At 39.8% G+C, this 27,858-nt stretch overlaps 1 protein-coding gene across 3 annotated transcripts in view; it reads right to left on the bottom strand.

Moving 5' to 3' along the window:
- The window catches only part of esamb (endothelial cell adhesion molecule b), a 57,655-nt gene that overhangs the window by 13,492 nt on the left and 16,305 nt on the right, over positions 1 to 27,858 (bottom strand). For 2 of the 3 annotated variants that reach the window (XM_063493248.1, XM_063493249.1), the window contains exons 2-4: positions 1,588 to 1,733; positions 596 to 797; positions 25 to 180 (exon numbers count right to left, since the gene is read on the bottom strand). In XM_063493248.1, coding sequence (XP_063349318.1) covers positions 25 to 180; positions 596 to 797; positions 1,588 to 1,733 — 504 coding nt within the window. Of the gene's footprint in view, positions 1 to 24; positions 181 to 595; positions 798 to 1,587; positions 1,734 to 3,433; positions 3,806 to 27,858 lie in introns of those variants that run through there. The other variant, XM_063493250.1, reaches the window with a different exon arrangement.

The following is a 27,858-nucleotide window of genomic DNA, read 5'->3' as shown; positions in this document are numbered from 1 at the left end:
ATTGCGTGCTGGGAAAATACTCACTCTGCATTGGAGAGAAGAAGACCTCAGACATGGGTGCAGCCTTGGTCCATTTGTACTGAGGGACAGGCTTTCCATGACTGGACTTACAGCTCAGAGTCACATTGCCCTTCACCACTGGGTTCCCTGTCATGGTGCACACTGGGGGAGAAGGAGGGACTGGGCAGAGGGACAAATAATGTTAGTGATTTAAAACATGTGCGATAAGAAGCTACACCAGCAGCCCCATTTACTGAACTTCTATGGTAGTTGTAATGCAGTGCCAGCGATGTGGAAATGTCTCAGGGCAGTAGCCACACCGCAAAAAAAAAGTAAGTTTCAATCTGCTGCTGGAGGATGACATAACAACCTGAGAGCCCAGCGAATCCCTAAACAGCAGATGAGTTTTATGTGGACAGTGCTTTCTCATATAAATATATGATTTTTGACAGACTGGTCTAATCCTAAATCCTTTAAAATATGCTTAGCATTTACTTCGCCTGAACTTCCAAATCCGAGGAAATGTGTGAGCTGCACTGCAGACTTTCTGATTACATCTAACCTTTGAAATTCCTCTGACGCTGCGGACCATTACCTTTGACATTAAGGCTCATCTCCCCAGAAATGCCAGGAGCTCCGGGGATGATGACAATACACATGTAGCGACCAGAGTCGGATTCCTGGGTGTTATTGATGTAGATGGAGAGGTTGGCCGAGGGCATGGCCACACTGAAGCCCACTCTTTTTGTGAACTCGTTCTGACCGTGTCCGACCTCACCTGAGCTAAAGTTTATCACCTGCACGGAGAGAACACGTCCACAGAAACACAGACATCACTACATCGATATGGATTATTTCATTCAAATGAAAATTTTTTTGAATTCTGCTTGATATTAAGATGTGCAGATTACCATGTCCTTCATAAAGATAATCCTGGCATGTACAGATGGTGGATGTTGAATTTTAGCCTGATTTTCTGTTTGAGATAATCTCACAGGCATCGGAAACTGTTTAGATTATATTAATCATATAAACACACACAAACATAGTGCATGTGCAGGCATATGCAAATTCACTAGCAGTGTGTGCTACGTAAGAGAGGTACAGCACAATGTAGGGCTCAAGTGTCATTAGAGGCATATTTTCCTTAATAACATCACCCCTTCTTCCTTCCACTATGAATTAGACGCCATCAGTGGTTTTAGAAATAATCCTAATCTCTACATATCAACATGTTTTACAAATCTCTATGGGTTAGTCAGAATGTAACATTGTCATGCAATGCAACATTACTCTTTTCCTCTTGCTTAAATTAAATGATAAGAAGATCTAAACACAGCTTTAAATACAGTCTTTAAACTGATATTGTATGATAGAAAATAATCTACGCAAAGTAGTTCAGTTTGTTGTTTGAGCTCTAATAGTTTTTGCATTAGATGTAAAGCTTCTTTAGCGCTAGCCAGAGAACCAACCAGCAAACTGTACTTTACTCTAATCCCTTTAAAGAGGCTCTCGATTGTCTTTGCACCAGAGGTCAGAGCAGCTATTCAGCACAACGTTACACTGCTTCGGCTGTTCCCTTCTCACCTGCTTGGACTCGTTCCCAGAGAAGTACCAAATGACAGAGTTTTTGGAAATGTCTGCGCTGGGGCTGTACCACGCTTGTAACACCACCATCTGGCCCTGTACCACCTCCATCTCTTTTCTGGGGAACTCCACCTTCTTTGTGTCACCTGGAACCAAAGCAGTGATAACAAGGGTTTAAAAAACACTTCTTATCATGACCTCGACGGAGCAGCTGAAGAGCAGTCTTGACTGCTTTTTGCAGAAAGCCAGGTTGCTATGGCAATACGATAAGTCAGTTTAACTTTTGCGTTTGTTTTATTCGACTTATTTCTGCCGATTAGATTGAATCCATTTTTTTGCAGGGCTCCAACAAGAGATCATTATTTTGCAGTCATGGAAGATATCAAAGATATTCACATAATAATATTAAGAAGAGAGAAGCACTGATTTTCACTGATATAAGAAGCTGAAGCAATAATTTTTAATAATACTTTGGTATAAAAATCACCCTGATTCTATTTTAAGTTGTCTGAATATCAATAATCAGTTTTCTTTTGTTTTTGTTCTGTAAATGTCTGCTGTCATCATGGCCATGTAAGAGATATTAGTTGAGTGATTTTAACCATCTTTTTTTCGCAGTAATTGGTTTGATCTGCAATGTGAAAAGAACTACTCAGGAAACCAGAACATCAGAGACGTAGCAGCTCATCCATCTCATGATCCTTCACAATTCCCAGGTTATTGCCCGTCATATGACAAATGTGAGTTGACCTTGAACACAAGTTGTGTATTTTTAAGTAAGTTTCACTAAAATCTGGCCACGACTAGAACAGGAGGACTAGTAAACGGTGGCATAAGTGGCATACGCTCATCGTTCTTTAAACTGGATGAACCAAAATTAGCGGCATAAAAACTTTTGAATAGCACAAAAACAACAACTAAAATCGTCAAAAGACTTAATGGCTTCATTGTAACATCTTCATATGTAGTAAAAACTCAATGATAACATTGCAGAAGGTGGAGATTACTACTGTAGTTTCTCTGATCTGAGCACTCTTGACAATTTTAATTTAAATCAGTATCTCTTACGTTATTATCTATAGCAAAACAAGCGGACATTAGTGCTGCCAAATCAACAAAGATCTAAATCACCACACACCCAGCCTCTAAATTCTCAAATTTAGTCTTCATAAAAGATTTACACTACAGTAGATTAAGTCTCTTTCCATCACTTTATACTGTTCTGCATGGGAAACAAGCAAACGGCGAACAAGAAAAAAAAACTTAACCCTTCGTATCAATACATGAAAATTGCAACCCTTTATTTTTATTGGAGGATATTAACGCTTTTCTTTTCACTCATGTGACGCGCCCCCCCCCCCCCCCCCCCCCCCCCACACACACACACACAACCATACACACACACACACACACACAGACACACACACACACACACACAGACACACACACACACACACACAGACACACACCACCCACCCCACACCAGCAATGTTTCATTGTTAAGATGCAAATTAAAACGCTATATTTGGTTCTTCATCTGATACAGGTTTAAGAGGTAAAGAAAGTAGAATTTTGGCTTATCTCAAACTAATTTCAGGTACTTTCTTAAAATCATCAACCAAAAGTCATATTTACAAGTGTCCGCTATCTCGCTACTGTTAACATTCGGATGAAGCTGATGTGGTTGGAAAATGCTTCCTCTTAAACTCTTAAATACATTTGCACATAGAAATGAAACCAAAGACAATGAAACGAAGGAGGTGGAATGATGATAATGAAGCAGTCATGGTGATATGAAGACAGGTTATGGGAAATGATAACACAAAAGAGATCTTTTTGAACTCACAGGGTGCCCAGTCACCCGAACCAGACAGCTGAAGTTGGATCAACTGATCCCAGCAGCTGGTCTCCGTCTGTGTCTCCAGTTTGGAGCTTGGTTTAAAAATCTAAAGCCAAGGACGTGAAAAAGAACCACTGCTGCTATATCCTTTAACTGCTGCAAGTGAAACAGTGAAAAGTGTCCCTCGTGCGCTCAAATGGATGGCAGGGCGTAGCAGAGAGGAGTGAGAGGCAGCGTTATGATCCATAGACATCCAGCTGAGATCCCCACATCTGTTCATGCAGACACGCCTTCCTTCTCTCCCACAGTGAAGCCATGCAGGGGCAGGAGAATTAGGCAGAGGGTGGTGGTGTGGGCACAGATGAAAAGGAGGAAAGTGTGTGTGCGTGTATAAAGCACGAAAAAATGAAACAGAACTTGTTTTTTTTTTTTCACATGCACTTTTTCCTGCAGTGACTCAGTGCTTTCTTATTCCTCCTGGGACAATGTGACCCCGCAAATGTGGTGCTCCTATCCCTTAATTTCTCAATCTCTGAATCTGGTAAGTCCTTCTGACTAATCCCTCAACAATCTCAGACTCAATCCTCTCACCTCATGTGAGCAAAAGAGCTCAGCTGTACACAGATATGATGTAACACACGGTCATTTCTCCCACCAATACCAGGGTCACGATCATCACAGCAACATGTAGGCTTTTCAGTTACAAAACTGTGGGGTGGTTACGGGGTTAGGGTGACCTCAGCTGAACCTGTTTGTGGATCCCGCAAATGATGCAATCAGAAACATTTGATTGAAGAAAATTATCTAAAAAATATTTTTCAAGGCAGAAAGCAACTTGACTCCTGCATTCAGCCCTAACACTTCTGATGTCAGGTGCATTTTTTGGATTGCGATCACATGGTGCTCCCTTTTGGTGAATGTGCAAATACACAGGTGAACCTTGACCTTTAAGTAGGCTGTACTGAAACTAATAAGACCCTTAAACTTATCATTCACACAGAGGCACGCTTACAATTAGTAGATGTAGCAGAGCTGCTCATTCATACTCAAACTAAGGCTCATCATCTGTTGGCATCTAATCGCATAAATACTGGATACTAAAATGCGGACACAGTGTTGGTTGTAGATAAAAGGGACATCACCAACTGAGGGGAGATCTACCCTGCTTTTATTTTTCATCAACACATGTAAAGATGTCAAAAGCTGTGATGTATACTGTGACACGTAAACGAAAGGAAAACATTCTTCCTGCTTGTTCCTCATTTGCTCGTGCCAGCCGTGTTGAGGAGTAAAGCCATCTATTGGGCATGTATGCATGAGATTAATATCTTTATCACCATCATCATCACCACCACCATGCCCGCATCAGCCGTCAGATCAGCCTGTTTTTGATTGGTAATGTACAGCAGCCCGGGGTACAGCGAAATCATCTATTTTCAGATCTGAAACATAGATTTTTCCCTCGCAAATCCTGTTAGCTCTCCGATTTCATTTCCACCAGCTATCGTCTTTACTGTCATGCCCATCAATAAAGCAATATGTACGTGCTGCAACAATTGTGCAATATTATTGCATAAATGGTCTTGTTTGTGATGCAGCTGTGTGGCGTATCTCCGACTTCTCTAAATTGTCACGTGCTCAGTGTATGCTGATCAAAATACAGCGTGTACAAAAGGCCCAATTAGAGAGGACCAGCTTTTTTCTGCAGGTCGCTTTTTGCTATGAATTGCTGCAGAAAGCTTGCAGCAGCAGTGCATGCAAACAGCATATCTGAATGATACACGGAGATTTTGTGATGAAGCACGATAATAACCTGTAGTCTTCTAAGTCCAGACTATTCTTGTGCTTCTTTGAGCAGGTTTATCCTCAGAACTGTGTCATTCAATTGTTTATTAAATGAAGTAAAATCTTCACTAATCCGTGCCTGTCTCCATCTGGGATGAGTGTGTGTGTGTGTATGTGCGTATGTGTGTGTGTGTGTGTTTGTCTGTGTGTGTATGTCAGTAGACTCAGATACAAAGGCTGTTCAACATGTGGATATGGATATAAATCAACTTAAATCCCTCACCAGAGGTAAAAAATCAGGAAAAGCTACTAATAAAAGAGGATACTGGAGGAAATGATACTAGGTAGCCTCAGCTAACCTTGCCCTAATTATATTTTCCTAAAGGCTATTGTTCAGCCTAGCCACGCTTTGATTCTGCTAATAGGATTCTTTCCTTTTTGAATAAACAACATTTAAAAAAATATATAATATTAATATTTTTCCTGAGGGGCATCTTGGTGGATTCTCAGCTGCAAAAGCATTTAAGATGGCAGCGAAACTGTACTAACAAAACAGAACAGAACAACAAGCCCAGTCAACCATGTCATGCATGCTGGAGCTGGAGCACAATTAGGAGACCAAATGTGTTTCCTGTAGTACCGACAGTCGTCCATAGGGGGAAGCACTTTCATATGAAACCAGAGATCCTCTGATGGTAGATAAAACCCCAGTGGAAACCATCATTTCGCCAGAGCAGCTAAATTTAAGTCCCAGCAGATGAATAAATAACTGTAAACAGATGCAACGCAGTAAGTAAGTAATCACAGACTTATATAAAAATGAAATGTTGAAAAAGCAGCCTCGGCAAGTGTCTAAAAATACGCAAACTAGTGCCTCACTTACTCAGATACGTGTAATTAGCATGTCTAACAGGGCATCCAAACCTATTTTTGCTGTGTTATGATCAAGTGAAGGATAAAAAGTCCCCCCCCCCTTCCGCCCCCAAACCCTCAGGTAGCCATGTAGGCCTGTGTGAAGATAAACTGATCCTCTTTAACCAGCCTTACTCTATCTCTCCGAGTAATCTCTGCTTCCACCCATGTCTTTCCCTCGTGTGAGTCTCTCTCTGGAGCTAAAGGTTTAGCTGAGGCTGATATTAACTCTTGATTTCCACCTCTTCCCCCCCTTTTTTCATAATCAAAACAGCAGAGGTGGGCTTTTGCTGTAAAATGACCTAACAAACGATATATTTGAATTTTAATTAGACGGTAAACGCAATCTCACATTTTCATGACATTTTTTAATCACTATTCCAATCTTATTAACCATTCAATGAACTTTTATGCTGTAGGTTACATTCACCAACTCACACAAGCACATTTTTAAACCACCTATTTAATGTGTACAACTCTTATCTATAGAAAACTGGAGGAGCCAGTCAGAACCACTGACCTTCTTACATATTTAGTTTAATCTGTTGTTTGTTTCATTTACATTCATTTAAACCATAAAACCACTGAAAATGCCCTGAAGCAACACAAAACAGAATAGATTCATATGGTGCTGAATCTGCGAGCACTTAATGTATGTAAATGAAGAGGAGGCAGGTGAATAAATGAAATTGTGAGAAGTAGAAGGCAAAGAAAATGGATGATTTTAAAGACCTGGGGTCAAGCATCCTAAGCGAGAGACAAGCAAATAAGAGAGGTGAAGAAGAGAGTGCAGGCAGAGAGGTGTGGGTGGAGATGAATGTCAGGAGTGATTTGTGACAGACTGAGAGAACCAGGAATGAAAGGGAAGGTTTACAAGATAGTAGTGAGACCTGCTATGATGTATGGTTTAGAGACGGTGGTGATAAAAAAAATGGAAAAAAACAGGAGGCCGAGCTGGAGATGGAAGAGTTGAAGATGTTAAGATTTCCACTGGGAATGATCGGCATGGACAGGACTAAAAATGAGTACATCAGAAGGACAGCTCAAGTTGAGCAGTTGGGAGACAAGTTACAGAGGCAAGGGTGAGAAAGTTTGGACATGTGCAGAGGAGAAATAATGGATTTATGGGACAAAGGATGTTGAAGACGGAGCTGCCAGGCAGGAGGAAAAGACGAAGGCCAATTCGGTCCATCCAAAGATTGACTGGATTGAATCCAATAGAAGGCATGCAGATGACTAGTGTGGCAAAAGAGGATGCTAGGGATGCTTTATTGGTACAGTTATGGCCCCGTCATATCAACTGGGCATTTTTTTAAACACCACAGCATACCTATTCATCTTCTGATGGCTGCTTCCAGCAAGATAACATAGTATGTCACAAAGCTCAAATCATCTCCAACTGGTGTACTGAACATGATAATGAGTTCACTGTACTCAAACGGCCTCCACAGTCACCAGATCTCAACCCAATAGAGTTACTTTGGGAACAGGAGATCTGCAGTACCTGTGTGATGCTGTCATGTCGATATGGACCAAAATCTGAGGAATGTCTCCAGCACCTGGTTGAATCTGCTTGTGGTGAGGCGTGGTCGGTGGTGCCGTGCCGACGCACCTGCACGGCATCCGCAATCACGCCCGCCTGTTAAAACACGGGGACGGGAGCGGGTTGGGAGCGGTGGAGGCGCCGCTCCAGCCAGTGGTGGACAAGGTGCCAGAGGGTCCGTGCCCGCTGGAGGTGGAGGAGCCGCTCCAGCCGGAGATGGAGGTGTACGAGGGTCCGCTCCAGCTGGGAGCGGTGGAAGAACCGTGTGGGGAGACAGCGAAGCCTGCTCGATCCGGGTGCGAGGTCAAGGCACGAACTGCTTCGGAGCAACGGATGCTGGCCCAGCCGCCCGTGAGCAGGGGCTCATGACCATGTCTGCAGGGTCGTGCTGGCTTGCCAGGTGGCCGGCCACCGGACCAGCGTCGCTGCCACCACTGGAGGTGTGGGCGGCTTCCGGAAGAGACACGGCCCTGTCGCCGGGTTGGAAGCTGGTTGGGTGGAGTAGGTTCGGCCGGATGGCTCCCCGGCCTCAATCAGGTGATGGGGGTGTGTGGTGAGGCGTGGTCGGTGGTGCCGTGCGGACGCACCTGCACGACATCCGCAATCACACTGTTAAAACACGGGGACTCAGGGGTTGGTGGAGGATTGTGTTGTGGTGTGATATGTGGCTGCCAGCCTGTGAACTGCAGCCGCAGCAAATAAAAATGGCTCAAAGCAACAACCTGTGGTCCCGCTGTGCCTTATTCACACCACACTGCTCTATGGAGAATTATAAGGCAAAAGGGGCCCAAACTGATACTAATAAGGCATACCTAATAAGTGTCTAGTGAGTGTATACAGTAATCTTAGGGAAGTGTCCAAACTTCTTTATAATTTCTCATTATATTATGTGATACATATTGCCATCATTCTCCCACAAATGATTATCTGAAAAAGGAGCGGCTGTAATATGGTTAGTTTGAAGTTTGTGAAGTGACTTTCAGTGATTTTCAGAATTTAATCCAGAAGGTCCAACGGCGTTTGGAAAGTCTTCAAGAGTCATATTCCTATTTTATTTATACCCACAGTGAGGAGTCAACAGGATCTTAGTCAGTAGGAGTTCTCTATACACTCAGCTGAAAAGGAAAACTGTAAGACACCAAAAGCCAGTTGACTAAACATCTCAAAGACTGTTTGTTACTCAGATTTGCTGTAGTGGAGGTGATATAACCACAGGTGTTTCCCAGAAACAGAAAAATACATAATAACAACTCCTTTTATACCTGATACTACCTGAAAAGAGAAAATAAGATTAAAATGAGTCTTTCATTTTTATGTATGCAGTTTTATGTTACTGTACATATATTATACTAATAATATAACAAGCAAAATCTTCTGGAAACCTCTTAAAAATCATGTTTTGGGGAATAAACAAACACAAGTAGCTTAATAAAAAGCCACATGAAAAAATCAGTGGCAGCTGACAAATTTCCGTCATTTCTCATAATGTATAGCGTGATATATTTTACACCACATGATTAATTAAAATGGAGATCATATGTTTGCACTCACAGCTGGTCTGGATGAAGCACTGCTCATGTAAGCTGTATAGCATGTTCAGTCTGCGCTGAGCTTTTGATCTGGGTCAGAGGGGCCACAGAGTCTTAAGAGTGACCCTGCAAATGCCTGGCATGCAAAATAAAACAATATGAACATAAATAATTAAAAACACCAGACTTATTTTGCTCATTACAATCTTTCATCACACTGGCTGATTAAGAGATCTCAATGACCTTGAGCTTTACTTTTATCGAGGAGTTCAGCAAGTGAGAAAGCCATTGCAAAGTGATTTTCCTGATTTTTTTTTTAAAGTCAAACAAGGACAAACATGAACAAAGATTAAAGCGGAGCCAGAAAAAAATGGGTTATTCTCTGATTTTTTATTTATTTTTTGACAGACAGGACCAGCGGGAATGTAGGACAACAAAATAGCCTTGTTGGTGTAAAACTGCATACTGGACTGACCCTACAGGCTTCAAACAGATGGTGCTTCAATAATAAATATTTGGGGAAGGCTCCTTTAAATTGGATTACATTAGTGTAATCTCTGCAGCTATTTTAAACCATTTTGAGTGTGCTATCTCATCACAGTAGCTTTAATCCCTCTTAACTTTTGATTGTGTTTAAATTGATTCTCCTCGCACACATGGCTCCCAACTCCCACAACCTCCCTCTGGTTCTCACAGCAAAGTCGCATGATTTTACTCTCACATGCAAAAACAGACACATGTGTAGTCATGCACACACACAAATATACACACACACACGTAAAACTGAAGACTGTTTTTACAGTATCACCTTGAGGTCGTAGCAGATGCAGCGGCCCACTCACATTAGAAAGGTGGCAGCTGAGAACATGCAGCATTGTTTCCCACTGGACTAAATTTAGTTTGAGTGAATGTGGAAATATTCGGGTGAAAGTAAACATTAACACAGGCCTAGAAACCAGTCCTTCACAATCTGGCAACCATCGGTCAAACTACCCCCACTGGATCAGGAAAACCTTTTTGCAGTTGCTTTGGTAGCCAACAATAACTGCATCCTCTACTCTATGAGCGAAACTTTAAAAAGTATGATGAAAACCAGAAACAGAGACTAGGTACCTTAAAAGGAAATGCTACACTTTTTGTTGGCTGCAGCGCTGCAGGGCTTTTACTTAAGGTCTATGTTTTCTGTTTCTGATAATCAGGCAACCACAACAATCTGATAGTGACCAAAACAATGAAAAGAAGGATTTTGGTGCAGTGTGCGCTTCGCTATCACTTTCACTTAGCGAGGTTTCTGGTTTTTCCTAACTAGTTCTCGAACAAATTCCACATGATGTCACATGAGAAACCTCTACATACTGATTCTGGTCCATGTACACAGAAATAATACTGTCCACTATGATTCAAGTATGAACTGTGATTAAAGCATTAACCTTATATTTAAAGCAGGCGGAAGCTAAGCTAGGCTAGGCTAAGCTAAGCTAACTGCCAGGCTGACCAAGAAGTTAAAATGGTATTAAAGTTTTCTGGTTAAATTTAACCCAACCTAATGTTAAAGTTTAAGTGATTATCGCCATCTTTTTATGTTATCTCGTGGTATGCTCCATCTCATGTAAAGCTGTTGAACTGAGGATTAAACTGGGTTTGACTTTAAAAGATTAAATTGTAAATCAAATCAGTCAGAAAACCACAGTTACGTTTATTTTAATCCAAATTATTGAGCGCTATTTTCCACTTTTAAAAGGGATGAAAAGTCTGCATTATGACATTAGAGTTACAGGTAGTGGAGCCACCATCAGTCATTCTACAACTTATGGCAGACCCAAGTTCAAGTAATACAAGTCACAGATTTTCACATAGCATTTTTAAATATGTTGTTAATTCAAAGAACGTGGCTTAATTACATTTGGGGAATAAAAACAACCAGGTTATTTTTAGAAAAATATGGGTTGGTTTATGTGTTTGCTTGGTCTTCATGATGATAGCTTCAAGCTTTCTTACACAAAGTATACTTCGTAGTGAAATACCATAAACACACATGATTATGCCATGCTTTGTTATGAGACTGGATTGCTCAGACACAACTAAAAACAATGAAAGAAACAAAAAACAATAAAAATTCGCCAGCATACTTAGACTAAGGGTCCATAACTTTATTTATTTAGTTATTTATTGTTTGACTAGGATGAGACAATTGGCATCACTCTTATGCCTGTTTACTTTGGAGCCTGAAAGCAGAGGAATGTGGCTGGCATTTTCCTCATGTGAGCTCTACAGCATGTTTAGTCTGTACTAACTTCTTAAATCTTAAACTTACTCACCCAGCAACATGTAAATAATAAAAAAAATGGCGAAACTATATTAATGGTCACCAGGAATTTAAATAAGACAAAAAGACGTGTATTGACTCACCAGTCAGTCAAATCTTGTTAAAAAATTTGACGACTTTGCATCTTTTTTACATTCAGATTAACCCTTTACTGTGAATGCACAACATTTCACAATACAGCTTCATTCATGATAAATGACTCTGGATCATTTCTCATTATGGTTATCAAGAAAAGTGAGAATTAGAACCTACATAACTATATTCCCGCCACCACACTGTCATACTCGTATGTTTCCCAGTTTGGCTGATAATTGACTCGACGGGGCAAACGACATCTTTGGCGTTATGATTTCTATTAATGACTATTTCTATTTTAACTTTTGACTCAGTAACTGCCGAGTTCCAAACCTGCTCTGGCATTAACGTCGGCACAAAAACTTTAAAAAGCTCCTGTAGGTGTAATGTGTAGTTGGCCAAGGAATTTGATCCATTTAGTGTAGCAAGCTGTACCTAATAACCTAGCCAGTGAGTGTCAGTATCAGTTGAAAAAAGACACCTTTAAACATAAACATGAGAAGCAATAAAAACCGGAGAGCCATGACCCTTCATGTCCTCTCTGACACTGCATTCTGCCAACACAAAGGTAAATATGAGGATCAGTTGCCTCTAAAGCACTGAGGCAAACGCTGTGTGATATATTGTACGCTTAAATCAGAGTCAAAGATAACACACCCTGTAGCTGCTCACAGTCTGAACTATTTATAACAGCAACTTAATGAACATTAAATCATCTAAAATGAGATTACTACCATTACAACCTTTGATAATCATCTTTATTCACAAAGCTCGCATCAGTGAAAACTAAATAGAGATCAGTAAATTTTCACTGTACTACTTCTCTTCTTTCCCCTCCTCTCTTAAGGAGTGAAACAACAGGTCAGTCAGAGAACCGTTGCACACGCTTGGCTTTTTGTCCTTTGACTCTTATCCTGAAAGCCCTACATGTCTTCTTACAGCCCTGACATACAGAAAATTTAACCGCAATGCTCTTTTTTGTGAACACAGCGCAATACAAGAAACTGGGAAGCAGAGGAACAGTTTTCTATAGTCAGAAAAAGAAGGAGGGTGCAGTGGGCTGAGGCTTTGATCACATGCAAATACCGCTCACACAGGGGATATAGGTGTTTATGTGGGAAAACAAAGACTTCTATTGTAGGACAACTTCTGTGACTTATGCAAGTTGAATTGAAAAAAAAAAGGGTAACATCCGTACATGTTGGCATTAATGTATCACTTGTATAAATGTTCCAAAATGGTAAGAAAATTAGCTGAATATGATCACAGTAGCTGTTGTGGTGACTTGGTTTGTCTGATTTGAATTAGCGGATGCCAGCCAGAAGCCTTTTCATCCCAGCTGTCCATCTTGAGTCCCGCAGTGCACTTCCTAACCCCTCTTCCAGCCAGCTCTTGGGTCCTCGTGGCAGGGAATGAAAGGCAAGCTGAGAGCTTAAATGGGTCTGCAATGTTACACCACAACAGAGCCCACAACCACCATGCTACCCCTCACACCATCTCGGCTCTTTGAAGAAGATATTTATAAACCATTAGTGTGGCAGCAGGGTGAGGCTTGGCTGTCCTATCTCCCAGATCTGTCATGTGTTACCATGCACAAGGCGAGCTGTGCTGACAAGAGTGACAGGGTGAGGGCTGAAAGGGCCTCTGCTGAACAAGTCCAGGGTCGAACATGACGGCTAAGGCCCCCTCTTGCCACTTTACTGCCTGTGGGACACGGGGAGGGCTTAATGCAGTCAGACTGTAATTAAGGAGCTGAGTGATCTGATTTCAGATTTCCACTGAGCACTCGGCTGAGAGGAATTACAGGATGAGGCTCATAATCTGTATACAACATCAGATGCCTCACAAGTTCATCACAGGAGGACGTGCATGGTGAGAAGTAAATTAGATGCTGCTTTCACTTTCTGGAGACTGGAACAGTCGTCTTTCTCGTGTCTGTTTATTAAGGAACAGTTTGAGTTTTTTAGCACTAACACTATTTAGATGAATCTCTTCGTATCAGCTTAAGTACAGATGTGTCAATATGGTCACTTATAGAGGTAGCTGATGTATTTACAGGTTGTTACAGGTTTACAGCTAATAATGATCACAGAATTTCTTGACCAAGCATAATAAGCCTATGCTACAGTGGTTCCTCAGAGACCCCAGACACCAAAGGACTGTGTTTAAAATTCTCCCAGGTTTTAAGATGTCAACCTGAAAGCAGGATTTAAGACTCAGAAGGCCATGGTATAAACAGAAAAAAAGATGTCCTGAATTGAACTTTTACCAGACAGACTTAGGGCAAGTATTAAAACTTAGCCGCAGGTTCTTTTGAAGTGCTATCCAATCGATATATGTGACTTTGAAGTTCCTAATCAATGTGATCAGCATGGCAGATGTGGACTGGAGCCTTTTAATTGATGCACAGGCCACATCTGCCTTCACATCTTCTGCCTTCAGAATATGTGCCTTTAACAGACGTGTAAAGCACACATTTAACAACTGTTGTGACCATCAGGTTGGCAACTCCCTGTCAATCTTCAGTTTGGAAAAAAGCAGTCCGGCAAGTAGTTGTTTTCTGTTGCTAGGTGAAATCAGCCACAAAGAAGGTACTGCACCAAAATCCTCCTTCTGATTGCTTTTGTTGATAGTAGATTGCTGAAGTCACTGTTGTTTGCATGAAAGATGTCAACTTATCTCAAAAAGTGGTTAACTACAACCAAACACTAGTGAAATTTGAAAAAATTCAACACAAGTTCGCCTTTTTTTTTTTAAAATGCCTTACAACTTCCACCATAAGGTTTCAAAAGGTGCAACTCTTACTTTGAAGGCAAACAGTCTTTGTTTCCTGTTTGCATTGCACTTTTTCATGTTTTACTGCCACTCAGTGAGTGAGTAACTGCCAAGTCTTTGCAGACAAGGGTCGCACAATTCATATTAATCTCAATCACAATTTCAGCTTCCCACAAGTGAAGATGATCGAGTGACACTGAAAATGTGCACGCCACCAAAAGAAGACAAAGCAAAAGCAAAGCAAGCGCTCCCTCAATCAATGCCTGACCTCATGTCTGCAGATGTCAATGAACCTTGTAGTTTTCTGGACTAGTTTGAATGAGTAACCCTAGAAGTACTTCAGTACACCTCAATACACGACTCATGAAAAATCTCTAATTACCATATTTTGCACCTGCAAGAGAAAAAACCTACAAATAAATATGCAATAAGATCAAGCATACAAAAATAACTACACCTTTCAACTCCCTTTAGCAAAACAGTAGCTTTTATACTATAAAAAGGTTTGAATCCCCGTCATTTGACATGTAACTATCCTGTAAAATTAATACAGGGAATGTGCTACCAAACAGCTGTTTATATACAAACCAAGGAAACGCAGATAGTTTCAGTAATTTAGAGCCTTATGTGTCATGGTTCTGGGTCCTTTTGACCCAGCATTTTGAGTTTCTTGTATTCTAGTGATATTTTGTATTATGGTTTATGTTCAGGTTAATTTATAGTCTTAGTTATTCTATTTTGAGTTTCTTATATTCCCTGTGTAGTTCTTGGATTATTAGATTCCCCTGTGTGTCTTTGCCCTCTGTGTCTCTCTCTGTGTGTCTGTGTTTATGTGTTTGTATGAGCCCTTATGTCTTTTACGGTTTATCCATGTTTCCCCAGCTGCCATGTCCCCTCTTTCTCTTTCGTGCTCCCTTGTGTTCCCTCGCTCCCTCTCGTCTGCCTTTCCTCCACTCCTCTGTCAAACTCATGTGTCAATCTTGCATTCCTTCATTTCCTGTTTTATTGTGAAGGTCTTTGGTCCATGTTCAGGGTTTCCCTCAGTCCAGTATCATGTTCTCCCTCATTCCTAGCTGTGTATTTCTGTGTGTTAGTTCAGGTTTCAAGATTCACAGTTTAGGTTAGTTTTGCATTTCTTTGACAGTCCAGCAATAAATCTGAGTTCTTGTGTTAAATCCTGCCTGGCGAGTCTGCTTTTGGGTCCAATCCTGCTGCTCCACACACAGTTTATGACATTATGTCTGAAAATCTGACAAACCAAAGTCCAGTATTCTCTCTTATTTTAGCTCTGGCTCTTTAGATCATTATAGTGAACCGCTATATTCATTTTCTAAATACTAATCTTAGTTCTTTGTAGGTACCACGTAGTGTACTGTAGTGACCAAAACAGTTGTGCCACATAAAATGAGCTAAAGCCAATTAAGCTCACTAAAACTGGGAAGCTGGGAAAAAAATTTCTTCTTTGATCCATCAGTACTATGCAAATATTATTTAGTTCAGTTTTGACCTGTACATTTGGTGGAAAAAAAGAAAGTAATTTCATATCATACGAAACATTTAATCCTTTGATATAATTTTAAAAAATCCAGCCGCTGTAAAATCTCTGAACTATCACACCACACAACTATCCTTTTGAGGCTAAAAGTCCCATTTGAAATATGCTAATACACCCTATATCTCAATGTCTATCTTTACCATAAGCAGATAAATGAAGTGATCAATAATTAACACCTGATGGACATGCCATTACATAGGCTGAATCTATATTTTAAAAAATCTAATTATAGCATGCTATTTTAACATGTACCTAGGAGATAGGTAATATAAATCACTTCATGCATTCCCGTAGAGCACACATGAGTCAAAGTGTCAAAAGTAGTTTATTATTTCACAACAAAAGGGCGTATAAAGTCTGTAGCTTTTAACAAGGAACTGGACTTGAATTAAATATATAATGAAATCATTATATAAAGCTTCAAAGAGACAGGCATCAAGAAGAGACAGGATCAGATGGTCGGTAGTGATGACCCTGTTGGGCATCATCCCTTTCCATACATATCCAACTGTCTGAATTATGCAGATGAATACAGCTGACACTTTCGCCCACCTACCCACATGTTCACCTACAGAATCCCTGAAGGGTCTGGCCAAAGGTGAGAGTAGCAACAGAAAAGACTCTAATCTAACTAACATGAGCAAAGTTCTTTGTCTTTCATTCTGTTCTCTCATAATTTTGAGCAAGCAATCATATTAGACTCATTACCTGGTAACAGAAAGCTTAACAGGGGTAAATGTTGTGAAAAGACCTATTCAGGGCTCGCAAAATCGCTAGCCCGACGTCCCGGGGCTAGCGATTTTTCCAGTCGGGCTACCAGAATCTATCCCTGCCCTGCCTGTCGGGCTATCATAGGAAGGAAAAATATATGTCAATGCTTTTGCATTCTTTCGGAAATGTAGCTGGGTAAATATGTCATTGGCATCGGTGAACCACTGTCAATATGTGACTAGGGCTGCTCAATTAATCGAATTTTAATCTAAATTACGATCTGGGCTTTCAACGATCATTAAAAATGACTGAGCCGATTATTAGCACCTCCCTCGTGCTTTACTCTTGCGCTGCTCCGTGTGGCAAATCGAGCGCACCTCTCTGCGTTTCGAACACAAGGCATAACAATTAAGAGGAGCTAACAGAGGGAAGCTCGGAAAGCTAAGCAGAAGTTATTTGGAGAGGAGAGTGACTGCCGTTGGTTGAAAAGAGAGGTAAAAAAACCCTTCAGTGTTGTGGAAACATTATGGGTTCGCGGAGTCAGACGTGGATCAAGTAGATATAGTGTGTAAACAGAGCGACATGGCAAAGTTCACTAAACATAGATGTTTACATTTTATTTTTTATATTGCAAACATTTGCACTGTTATCAGTATTTGCACACTATTTTATACTATTTTTGACAATCTTTAAAGCCATTATTCAATACATTGTTATTGTTAAATAAATATCATCAAATAATCGAGATCTCAGTTTCAGTGAAAATAATTGTGATTATCATTTTTGACATAATCGAGCAGCCCTATATGTGACATATTGAAATCGCATTTGAATTTGCGCTTGTTTTTTGCTTTCACTTTGCAATCGCGCGAACTGTGTATAGAGAGCGACAGTACTGATTGGTGAGTGACGATAATTTGCGCACCAATTCCTCTGACATCGTCTTATCAATCGTTAGTTTACTATCAAACATGACAAGTGAAATCTCCCGCAGGAAGCTTAAACATGTGAGAGGTTGATCGCGCAGAGAATCGCTGAGCGTTATGTGAGTGCGTGTGTAAAGGCAGCAGGATATATATTTTAGTTCTGCTGAGCCAAATAAGACCGGTCAGGGTGAAGAAGTGACAGCCAAAGAAAAGCCTACCACAAAACGGAAAAGTTATGACAAATCAGACTATAAGGCAAAAAGAAAGTACAGCTTTATGGTTTCATGGACAAAAGAATTTCTGTGGCTGGAATATGAGAAGCTAAATAACCAGGGGTGCACATAAGAGGTCCGCAGGTGCGCATTCGCTGTCAAAATAAAATACGCGCACAAGATAAGAAGTTGCAACGCGTGTTTGCGTACATAAGATTTTCTGGAGGAGGACAGACATTTGTTTAGAACTCTTAAAGATGTCGAAGAAGCTCCTTTAAGCAATTACTTTGGTGTTCCTCCACCTCCAAAGAAATGTCAGATGGAGTCCGAACCGCAAAAGAAGCGCGTATTCTCGGAAAAGTGGTTGCAGGAGGTGAGCTGGCTTTAAACAAATGATGAACGCACAGAGATTTGGTGCAGAATGTGCCATGAAAATCCCACTCTAGCAGACAAAAACAGTGCCTTTTATATGGACGCAAACACGCGTTGCAACTTCTTATCTGGTGCGCGTCTTTTATTGTGACAGCGAATGCGCACATGCGGACCACTTATGTGCACCCGTGTAAATAACATAATGTTCTGCCGGGTGTGTTGTTGGTTTCCCTCGATTTCTGAGTTGACAAGTGCCTTTGTTACTGGGACCAGTAATTTTAAGAAAGGCCCCCATTAGAACCCATGAGAAATGCAAGAAATGGATTATTGCTCAGTCTGTAAATAACATACTAAAAATCAACCTGAAAAATCTGTTAAGGACAGCCTACTATGTTGCAAAGAGTGAACTACCACTGGCAAAATTTAGCAGTCTTTGCAAACTTCAAAAAGCAAATGGCCTAGATCTTGGTTCCACTTGCCTCTTACCCGTGACTCCAGTGGAAATTTCAAATTCAGGATCTGACACAGACTGATTCCTGTTGTACAGTTCTTACAAGTTCATAGAAATTTCTGTTCAATTACAACCAAGTATTTGAGTTGATGATTGTAATTTTTATACAATATTGTAATTTGTGTTTCAACAATTTTTTGATTAATGTTTTGTTTCATTTACAATATTATACATTAAAGTATAATATTGTAACATAAACAAAACAGGAAACAAAACATAAAAAAAATTGCCCCCTTTTTTATTCGGGCTACTTAAATTTATTTTGGGCTACCAAAAACTGAAGAGTCCCTGCCCGAAGGGCTACCAGGGATTTTGAAATTTTGCGAGCCCTGTATATTAACCTAAAACCTGATCTGTTCCTAAAACAAAGCAATTTGTTCTGTACCTGGACCTGACCAAATGAAAAATGAAGCTTAAGAATATAGAAATCTTGATTTCTGAGTGAAAATGCTGTGAATAATATCCCTTCTAGTGCTATGTTTAAAATAGCCCAAAAAAGCAGCATTATCAGTATACTATGAATGGCTGTGCAGTGTGGCACAGTCTGCCTACAAAGAGATGCAGCAATTTGATAAATGGATTGGTCCTTATACAGTGCTGTTCTATTCTACTGGAGCACTCAAAGCGCTTTATACAACATGCCTCATTTCCCCATTCACACACATTCAGACAAGCTTTGTTTTCTATGCCTAAGTGCTTTTCTATCTAACATTCACGCTCTGATGAACACATGAAAGAGCAACAATAGGTTCAGTAGTTTGCCCAAGGATACTTTGGCATGCAGACTGGAGCAGCCAGGCATGGAACCACCAACCTGCTGATTAGTAGATGACCTGGTCTACCGCCTCAGCTTCCTCAGCAAGAACTTGGATAGAACATGGAAGTACATTAGCCAGTCATACCAATGGGAATGTCCATCAATGTCTAATTTACAGCTAAATATCTTGTTATTCATCAATTATAGTGTACAACAATTGTTTTAAGTGAATTCTCTACCCCCAGTATTCTCCACCCCACCTACCTCCTTAAGTATTTCACAGGAGAGGAAAATGTGGTTTCCTTGAAATGTAATTAAGAACAGTCTTTACTTGAGTGGGAACAATACTTCTCAGAAACAGTGCTTTCATAACATAAAAATAAAATATTATAGTGAGTTGCTTTAGTTCACAGGGTATTGCAGGCAGTACTGCCGAGTGACGTGACTCATTATCATCTGTGTGACATCCTCATCAATCACAGGCACAATTACCTTGGCCCCTGTAATTTGTACAGCTAATTCAAATCTTGCTTTACTTCCCTGCTGTGCATTACTGTACTAATGTGACACAGTATTGATCCCCGTAGAGACATTTTCTCTTCAAGGAATGGCCTAAGTGCAGGGTCAGTAATGGAAGAGCAGCCCTGCTGCTGGTAAAGATGCTGTCATGTTAAACCCGGAGCCTGTGGTTGAATGAGAGTTAACACACTCCAGTCCTTATGCTTGACCTTATTTAGGGCAATTTTTTTGTTTGTTTGTTTAGCCACTTAAGGCTGACCTATGACTCATTCAAGCATGCAAAACTCATAACTCTAGGGATGAACTAGTGTTGTCTCTGGTGTATACATAACTTAATAAAGAACCAATTTTAAATATCTTTAAGCACTTTGTTTCCAGCAGCATGTTGCAAAAATCACTAATTCCCATTTCCTTAGTTGAATCTATGAAAAATGTCAAAGATAACATAGTTTGACAGATATAATTGTATTTTTGCACCAACAAAGTGATTCCCAAAGAGCTATTAGCTAAGAATTTTTCAGATCTCAGCATGATGTCCAGTGTGTTCTTAAATATTTGAGAGCAGAACAAAATTTTACACCACCTGTTTCCCATTTTCCTAACAAAATATAAAGAAATGAGGGGTGGCTTCTGACTTTTTTGCACGCTATTGTATATTTATGTTGCTTTTTTTCACTAGCTGCCTGCTCCAGGCCACATTAACTCAGGCAATTACCATACAAAGAGCCCAAAAGGTGTCTTTGATTAATTATTAATCCTTCAATTAACCGGCTGTCACATTGGCTATGTGGCTGGCAGAGTTAGACTCCAAAAGCACCAAGTAAAACTCAAAATAGCTTTTTTGCAGACTAACAAAAATACAAAGATAAGCAGGTCAGGTCAATCCAAACTCAAAATTCTTCCTAGAAAACACAGGAGAATGCGACAAAGAACAAAGGGAGACTCAGATAATATTTATACACCAGTAAAGTAAGGAGATGAGAAACACCAGGGAACAAAGCTGAATGAAATCTGACTAACTAACTAAGGGAAAGCAAAACTAAAAACACACAAAGACAAGGGCCTATCAAAATAAAACAGGAAGTAACAAACAATGAGACCAGGACTAAGACATGGGCTAAGAGATTTAGAAAAAATAAGACAGGACTGACTTCCACAGGAGATGCTCAGAACAAGACAGAGACGAAACTAGGACACAAAGGGAACTAACAATATCATACAAGAAACCATGAACCACAAAACATAGATAGAGGCCTAAGAGGCACTTGGGAAAAACTAACTCAAGACTAAACAGTACAATGTTTGAAGTTGAATCATCTCTTGATTCAGAACAAAGACTCATGAGACCACAACAAAATGGAAAACATCCCCAAACTCAAAATGCTGGGTCAAAGACCTGGGACCATGACACTGATAATCTTTTTTTTTTTGTACTGCTAGCAGCCTTATTTAAGCCAATAAATGCACAAAGCTAAATACTGATTTTTGTCGTTTTTTTTTTAATATTGGTTTTTGAAGCTGAATAAACAATAAGACAAAAATAGCTGTGTCATGATATCAGCTATGGCTTAAGACAACAGTTTTTTCACTATTTCCTTAAAGTCAGTCAGTTGGTTAGCAGACATTCAGCAGACTGCTAGGGGTGAATAGTCCAAGATTGTCAAGTCTTCACATGTCCTTTAATTTGACAGCAATCTGAAGTGCAGATTACCGACACAGAAAGATTACCAGCGTGTGACAGCAGGACATACTGAGTGATTAAATTCAAAGACCTGAAAAAGGCTTTTATTTCAACCACCAACAGATCCACAGAAAATCACAAATAGATCTATAAGCACACAACAAAGAGAAATTGCTGCAGCATGGTAGACATTATAATTCAGCCATAACCTCAGCCTTTCTATTTCCAGGAGAATTAAATGAAAAGGTTGCCATTTTGCACACACATAGAAAAAAGACAGTACACAACACGGAGGCAAAGTCGACGTCGACTTGCACTCAACACAATTAAGAACAGCAGTAATTTAAGGGAGGTGAGAGGACTGTAATCAGCTTGGATTATATCAAAGTGTAAAAGGATTCGATGGCCCCCACACCCTGACATGATAGATTAAGCGAGAGAAGCTTTTAAAGCCTCTCGGGGGTCTGGCTGTGAATGCATTATAAACTGTGCTTTTGTACGTGTGCTCCCTCCTTTTTTGGGATTAGATGGAGAACAGTTGCTCCCTTGAGATTCTCGGTGTGGTGTCTCTGTGTTATGGTCAAAGACATGAAAGAGATTTATTGTGGTGTTTGTGTAATCCTCCTGAGCTTCTTTGCTTTTCGCTGAAACAAAGTTGATAAATAAAAAGCTGGTGCCTCAGTGCATGCCAGCTGGCATTCATTCAATGTGAGGATCAAATCAAAACTGGTGAAATTATTGTAAAGTGCACCTAAATTGTAATGTATAGTGAAACAGGATTCAGTTGCTCTATCATATCTCAACAAGTGTGATGCAGAAATGCAGAAAGAGAGCAGGATACATTTCTGGCTTCTGGCCTCAGACGCCTCCTCTCAGCTGGATGTGTCTACTATGCCTTACACAGTAAGTGTCCATGTAGCATCCTGCCTCCTTTATTGTGTTTTAATGTCAAAAGTTAGACTTTTTAGGCATTTTGTCTAGATTTAAGTGTGAATACAGAGACCATGATCTCCTGCATGTACTTTTATCTGTGTTTGGTTTTAAAATGAGATCCAGTAGCATTCATGGCATGCATTTCCTCAACCCAAACATTGTGAGTATATTATATATATCATTCATTTTCTTCTCCTTATCAACTCAGTGACACATGGAGGTGAAGGCTGTCCCAGGTATCATAGGGAGACAAGCAGGGTACAACCTGGATAGGTTGGCAACCTGTTAGAGGGTCAACACATCAGGAGAAAGAAACGTTCACACTCAGGATCAATTTAGAATTGCCCACTGACCTAACCCCTGTGGGAGGGAACCAGAGTACCCAGAGCGAACATGCAAACTCCACACAGATCAGTGGATTTGAAACCAGGACCTTCTTGCTGGTAGATGACAGTGCTAACCACTATATTCCTGTATTATTTTAACAAAATGCACAACTGTCAGAAACCCAAAACTACTATAACATACTGAAGCCTTTACTTTGTTGCTGTCTTGCATTCATGCAGGTGAATAATCACAGAGGAGAAGATGAATGGTGGAAGAAGTCCTGTATTACATCATTTCTTTTACAAAAAGTCTGACCCACTGTTTCTAGAGTTATGTGTTCCTGCCACTTTGCCTTAAAAAGACCTTAAAATACCTTTGACCTTAAAATATGTTCAGTTACCGTTCTTTTTCATGCAAACCCTCTGATACTGGTTTTATGGACACATTTGTGCAGTGCTATATGAATAGCACTTGTTGCCCTTTCACCTCCGCAGCCTCACATCCACCCTCTGCTCTGAGACCCCTTTCCTAGCCTTGCCTTTCTGCAGCAGCTTTACAGATAATCAATCACTGTTTCTTAGGCCAGGTCACTAAGCTGCCTCTCCACACTCTAATCTTATTATCAGGCCAAGCTGGCTTTAGCAGGGAGGGAGATGGGATTGACAAAAGTTGTACACAAAAGACACATTGTAGCATGCATGAACACTCTCCTTTGAAATGAGAGTCAATTATAGTAGAAAAAGGAGAAAAGGAGAGGCACTGATTCCAGTAAGATTATGCACAGATCGATAATATTTTTCTGCAAAAGATGGAGAGAAATCAATATTGCATGGCACAATATCGCTCTATTTTTCTGTATAACACAACATAATTGCTTTTACACCAGGTATTAATACATTTCAATCTCTTTTATCAAAGGTTGCCTGTATGAAATTGTCCAGAAAGAGACTGCAATTAATTCCCACCCACACCTGAGGGGACGCGACTTGTGGCTCTCCACTGGCCTTGTGTTATGTGAATTTTCCTCCATGTTGATTCCATCTGCTACAAATCCAACAATAACAACAAAAGCTGAAGTGTGATAGGATGCATCATAAACAGATTATGGAACTCAGAACTGAACTGAAAACCTGCACCTTCCATGACAAAAAATTCAATAGTGTGTGACAAAAAGCATGAGCTGAAATTTCTGTATTTCTGAGAATGTGACCAAAAACATTTTTACAGTGTGAAATTTGAAGCATAGTGGAAATGTGCATATTTCATAAAAATATAAAGTTATTGTGCATAGACTGTATATAAACGATGGAAGCCCATAAGCTGGATGTAGCCCATTGGTTAATAGAAAATGTACTTGTCAATCACAAACTAAGCCCCCCTAATGCATATCGTCTTTGCTGCTAATTTTTGACTGGTCCAAAATTTACAAAAAACATATTTAATATGACTTAAAACTAGAGACTGAGACCATAAACTCATCAACAAAATGTTTACTGAGAAAATGGTGCTTTCACACAACTTCAGTTCTAACTTTTTTACAACGTAATTTTGTTCTGCTGAAAATATAAACAACAACAACAAAAACAGAGGTTTAACGAACTTCAATAAATACATTAGCTAACTATGTAGCTGCATTCTTCACATTAGCTTCTGTAAGAGATAACTAAGGTACTTTCGACTGCTTCTTTTTTTCCCAAGGGGTCGCCACTGCTAACTTGGGTTTCAGTTACTGACTATGGTATGGGAAGGTACATGCATATTATCTCTGAAGAAAGTACACAGTTACTCATGTTTTACCGCTTTCTTCCAAGCCATACTTTTAGACTTTTAAGTCAAATAAAATAAGCACATACTGCAATGCCAACAGAACAAACAGCATTAGAGTGGTATATTTTATATTTTGGATAATTCTACGGTCTGCATGCATAAACTAAAAGCAAACAAGAACATACATTTGTTAAATCAGAGCAGATTCTTTTCACTATCATATTCATACAATTTCTGAATGCAGAGAGATTGGATAGTCACACTTTTACCTAAATTAAATTGCTAAAAAGACAATACAGGAAATGACGACAAAAACAGCTAGGAAAATCATCAAAGACCTCAGTCACCCATCACATAGACTCTTCACCCTCCTGCCCTCTGGGAGGCGCTACAGGAGCCTCCGGACTAAGACCACCAGGTACCGGAACAGTTTCTTCCCTACAGCTGTCAGACTCCCAAACTCTGCCTCCTGACATCTGATTCACATTAAACTCATGGACTGAACAGACACACACCCACAACCACCTATAACTGAACACACACACAATGGACAAAAACAAACAAATGGACAACTGTACCATCATGCACACAATAATAACATGGACTGAACCACCACTCACAACCACTAGCACTTTAGATAGCCTCTGTAGAAATTATCCACATATTTCACTTATCTTAACTGCACTACTGTATAATTCTGTATAAACAATCATTCTGTACAATACGATAATTATAATTCTGCAACTGTTTACAACTGTTTATAACTTGCATAGTTCATATTTCTGTATAGCTTTATATTTATATCCTGTACATAGCTTGTACACTCACTACAGCCTGTACATACTTATAGTTATAGCATATTCATAACATACCTTCATACCGTGCACATTGCAACATACCCATAACAGACCCATATTTTGTACCCTCATACCTATAACAGACCCATTTCTGTAATATATCTATATTATGGCTAAAGCACTTTCTGGATGGATGCAAACTGCATTTCGTTGCCTTGTACTTGTGACATGTGCAATGACAATAAAGTTGAATTCTATTCTATTCTATTCTATTCTAGTGCCTCTCCTGCATCATCATTGTGGAATGGTCTACACGTGTAATTTGCTTATATGTAGCAGTCTCCTTTGTTGTTTGTGTAACCGTTATCTGACGTGTGTATCAACCCTCTTTATCAGTACACAGGAATTTGCAGCTAAACCTTTTTCACAGCTGCAAATTCTGTGTGAGCTTTTAGGGAGAAGAATCTGATTTATAGCTTCTGTGGTATGCTTTACTAGACCTACTTTTATCACTGATGAACTGCAGACATGCTGTAAATGTGATAAGCATGTTTTAAAGGTTAAGAGTTTCCATTTCTTTGTCATCAGATCATCAGACACTCACAGACCTTATTCTGTCTTGACTAAATAATATAAAAAGACACTTTGGAGCCTGTTTGTTTCTGATTTCCATCACAATCCTTATTTGGGTAAGGGGTTAAGAAAACGGATGGATGGAAAGCAAAAGAAGGGAATGCATGATGATTTTGAATGAACGTGAGGTGTGACTGAAAGAATCTTGAACTGAAATCCTTAATGAATAGTGTGTTTTCATCTGTACTCCTTGTATCATTGTAAATAGTTTAGTAATTAGAAATTGTGAATAATTATCCACTGTATGTATTGAGAGCTGCAGCGGGTAATAAAGAGTTAGAAGCCTGTTCTGATGTAACCTTTTTCCTCTTCTTTGTTGGATAGGAGCATAGGTTAGTGTACTGTCTTTTGTTTACCTTTTGTTTTTGGTTAGGGAACAGCAGGGAACACTAGGAACTTTTTTTTGTTAGTCTTGTGTTGCTGACCCTTCCTTGTTTAGAGCTGAGGCTTCATTATATGTCTAGGTTACCCCTAGGCTGAGGATGTAACAAATGATTTAGCCTTTTATTACATTTTAAAAAAAATATATATATCTGAGTCAGTAAATAACGATGAACTCTTGACCCAGCAGATATATTGACTGTCTTCCCCCATAGCAGAAGTCATCCAGTGGGTTTCCATGTTAATCTGTCGCAGTTTATATGACAATAAGTGAACAAAATGATAATAAAGTTTAACTACAAAATGTTACGTTCCACAACTTTCTATTTAAGTTCCATGTCTTCAATATAGAAACGCTTTGAAAGCTGAATGCCCTTTAATGCTGAGCTCTACTTCTGTGACTGCAGCCGTCACACTAATGTTCTCATTTGGAGGCAGTGAAGATGTACAAGTGCGCTGATTAGAAGATCAAAATGCACGGCGGTCATCTCCACGAGAAGATTTCAAAGAAAACTCCAGCAGGACCTCTGTCCATATTTTGTTCGTCTTTTGGGTAATTAGTCACTTTTCAGTGCGGGGAGGAATAGATGAATAATGAAATAAAGCCGTAAATGCCACAAAACCAGGAAATGTTTCGGCTGGCACCATTGATTTATCACAAATTGCATATGAGTCAAAGCTGTGTGAAAACAGAGCAGTGTTATTTTAGAGCTAATAAATTGCTTTTTTTTGCCTGAATATAGAATATAAATGCATCTCTGTGAGGAAATTATTTGTAGCGGCTCACAATTATTCTCACAAGCTCTTAAAAGGAGCTGTTAATCCCTGCTTTGTTTTCAGTCATCTTTAAATGATACAAAAAGAGGGTGTGCGTTTCAAGGTGACGCCTCTCTAATAGCACAAAGCCAAAGAGCTAAAAACAGATGCGGAAAATAACCTTTTATCTTCTTTAGTTTGAAGACTTATTTTCAACAAGCTGTAAGTACAATAAAAGCCATGACAGCTATATTTACAAAACAGTTTACAAGAGAGTTTTGGGGTTATCATAGTAAAAAAGTGTTCAGGTCTAATGGTATGTCAGCAATAAGCAGTTTTTATAAGTAAGTGCTTATAAGGCAAGGAAATCTCAACTATAGCATTATTATGTTCATGCCAAAAACAGTGCGCAAGATAAAACATAATCATGAGGAAATAATTAAATTTCACAGTTTTTGGTATTCATTGCCACTCATGCAATTAAATTTAAGTTCAACAACCTCCGCACGCAGAACTCAGCAGCAAAGTGCACAAAACAGCCACGCAGCTCTGCTCTCTGAGATGAATAGGGCTGGGTATCGTCACTGATTTCTAGAATCCATTCGATTACGATTCACAAGGTCCCGAATCGATTCGATCCACGATTCG

This window comes from Pelmatolapia mariae, linkage group LG14 (assembly GCF_036321145.2).
Source record: "Pelmatolapia mariae isolate MD_Pm_ZW linkage group LG14, Pm_UMD_F_2, whole genome shotgun sequence".
Classification (NCBI taxonomy): Eukaryota; Metazoa; Chordata; class Actinopteri; order Cichliformes; family Cichlidae; genus Pelmatolapia; species Pelmatolapia mariae.
This window is presented reverse-complemented; position numbering and strand designations above follow the sequence as displayed.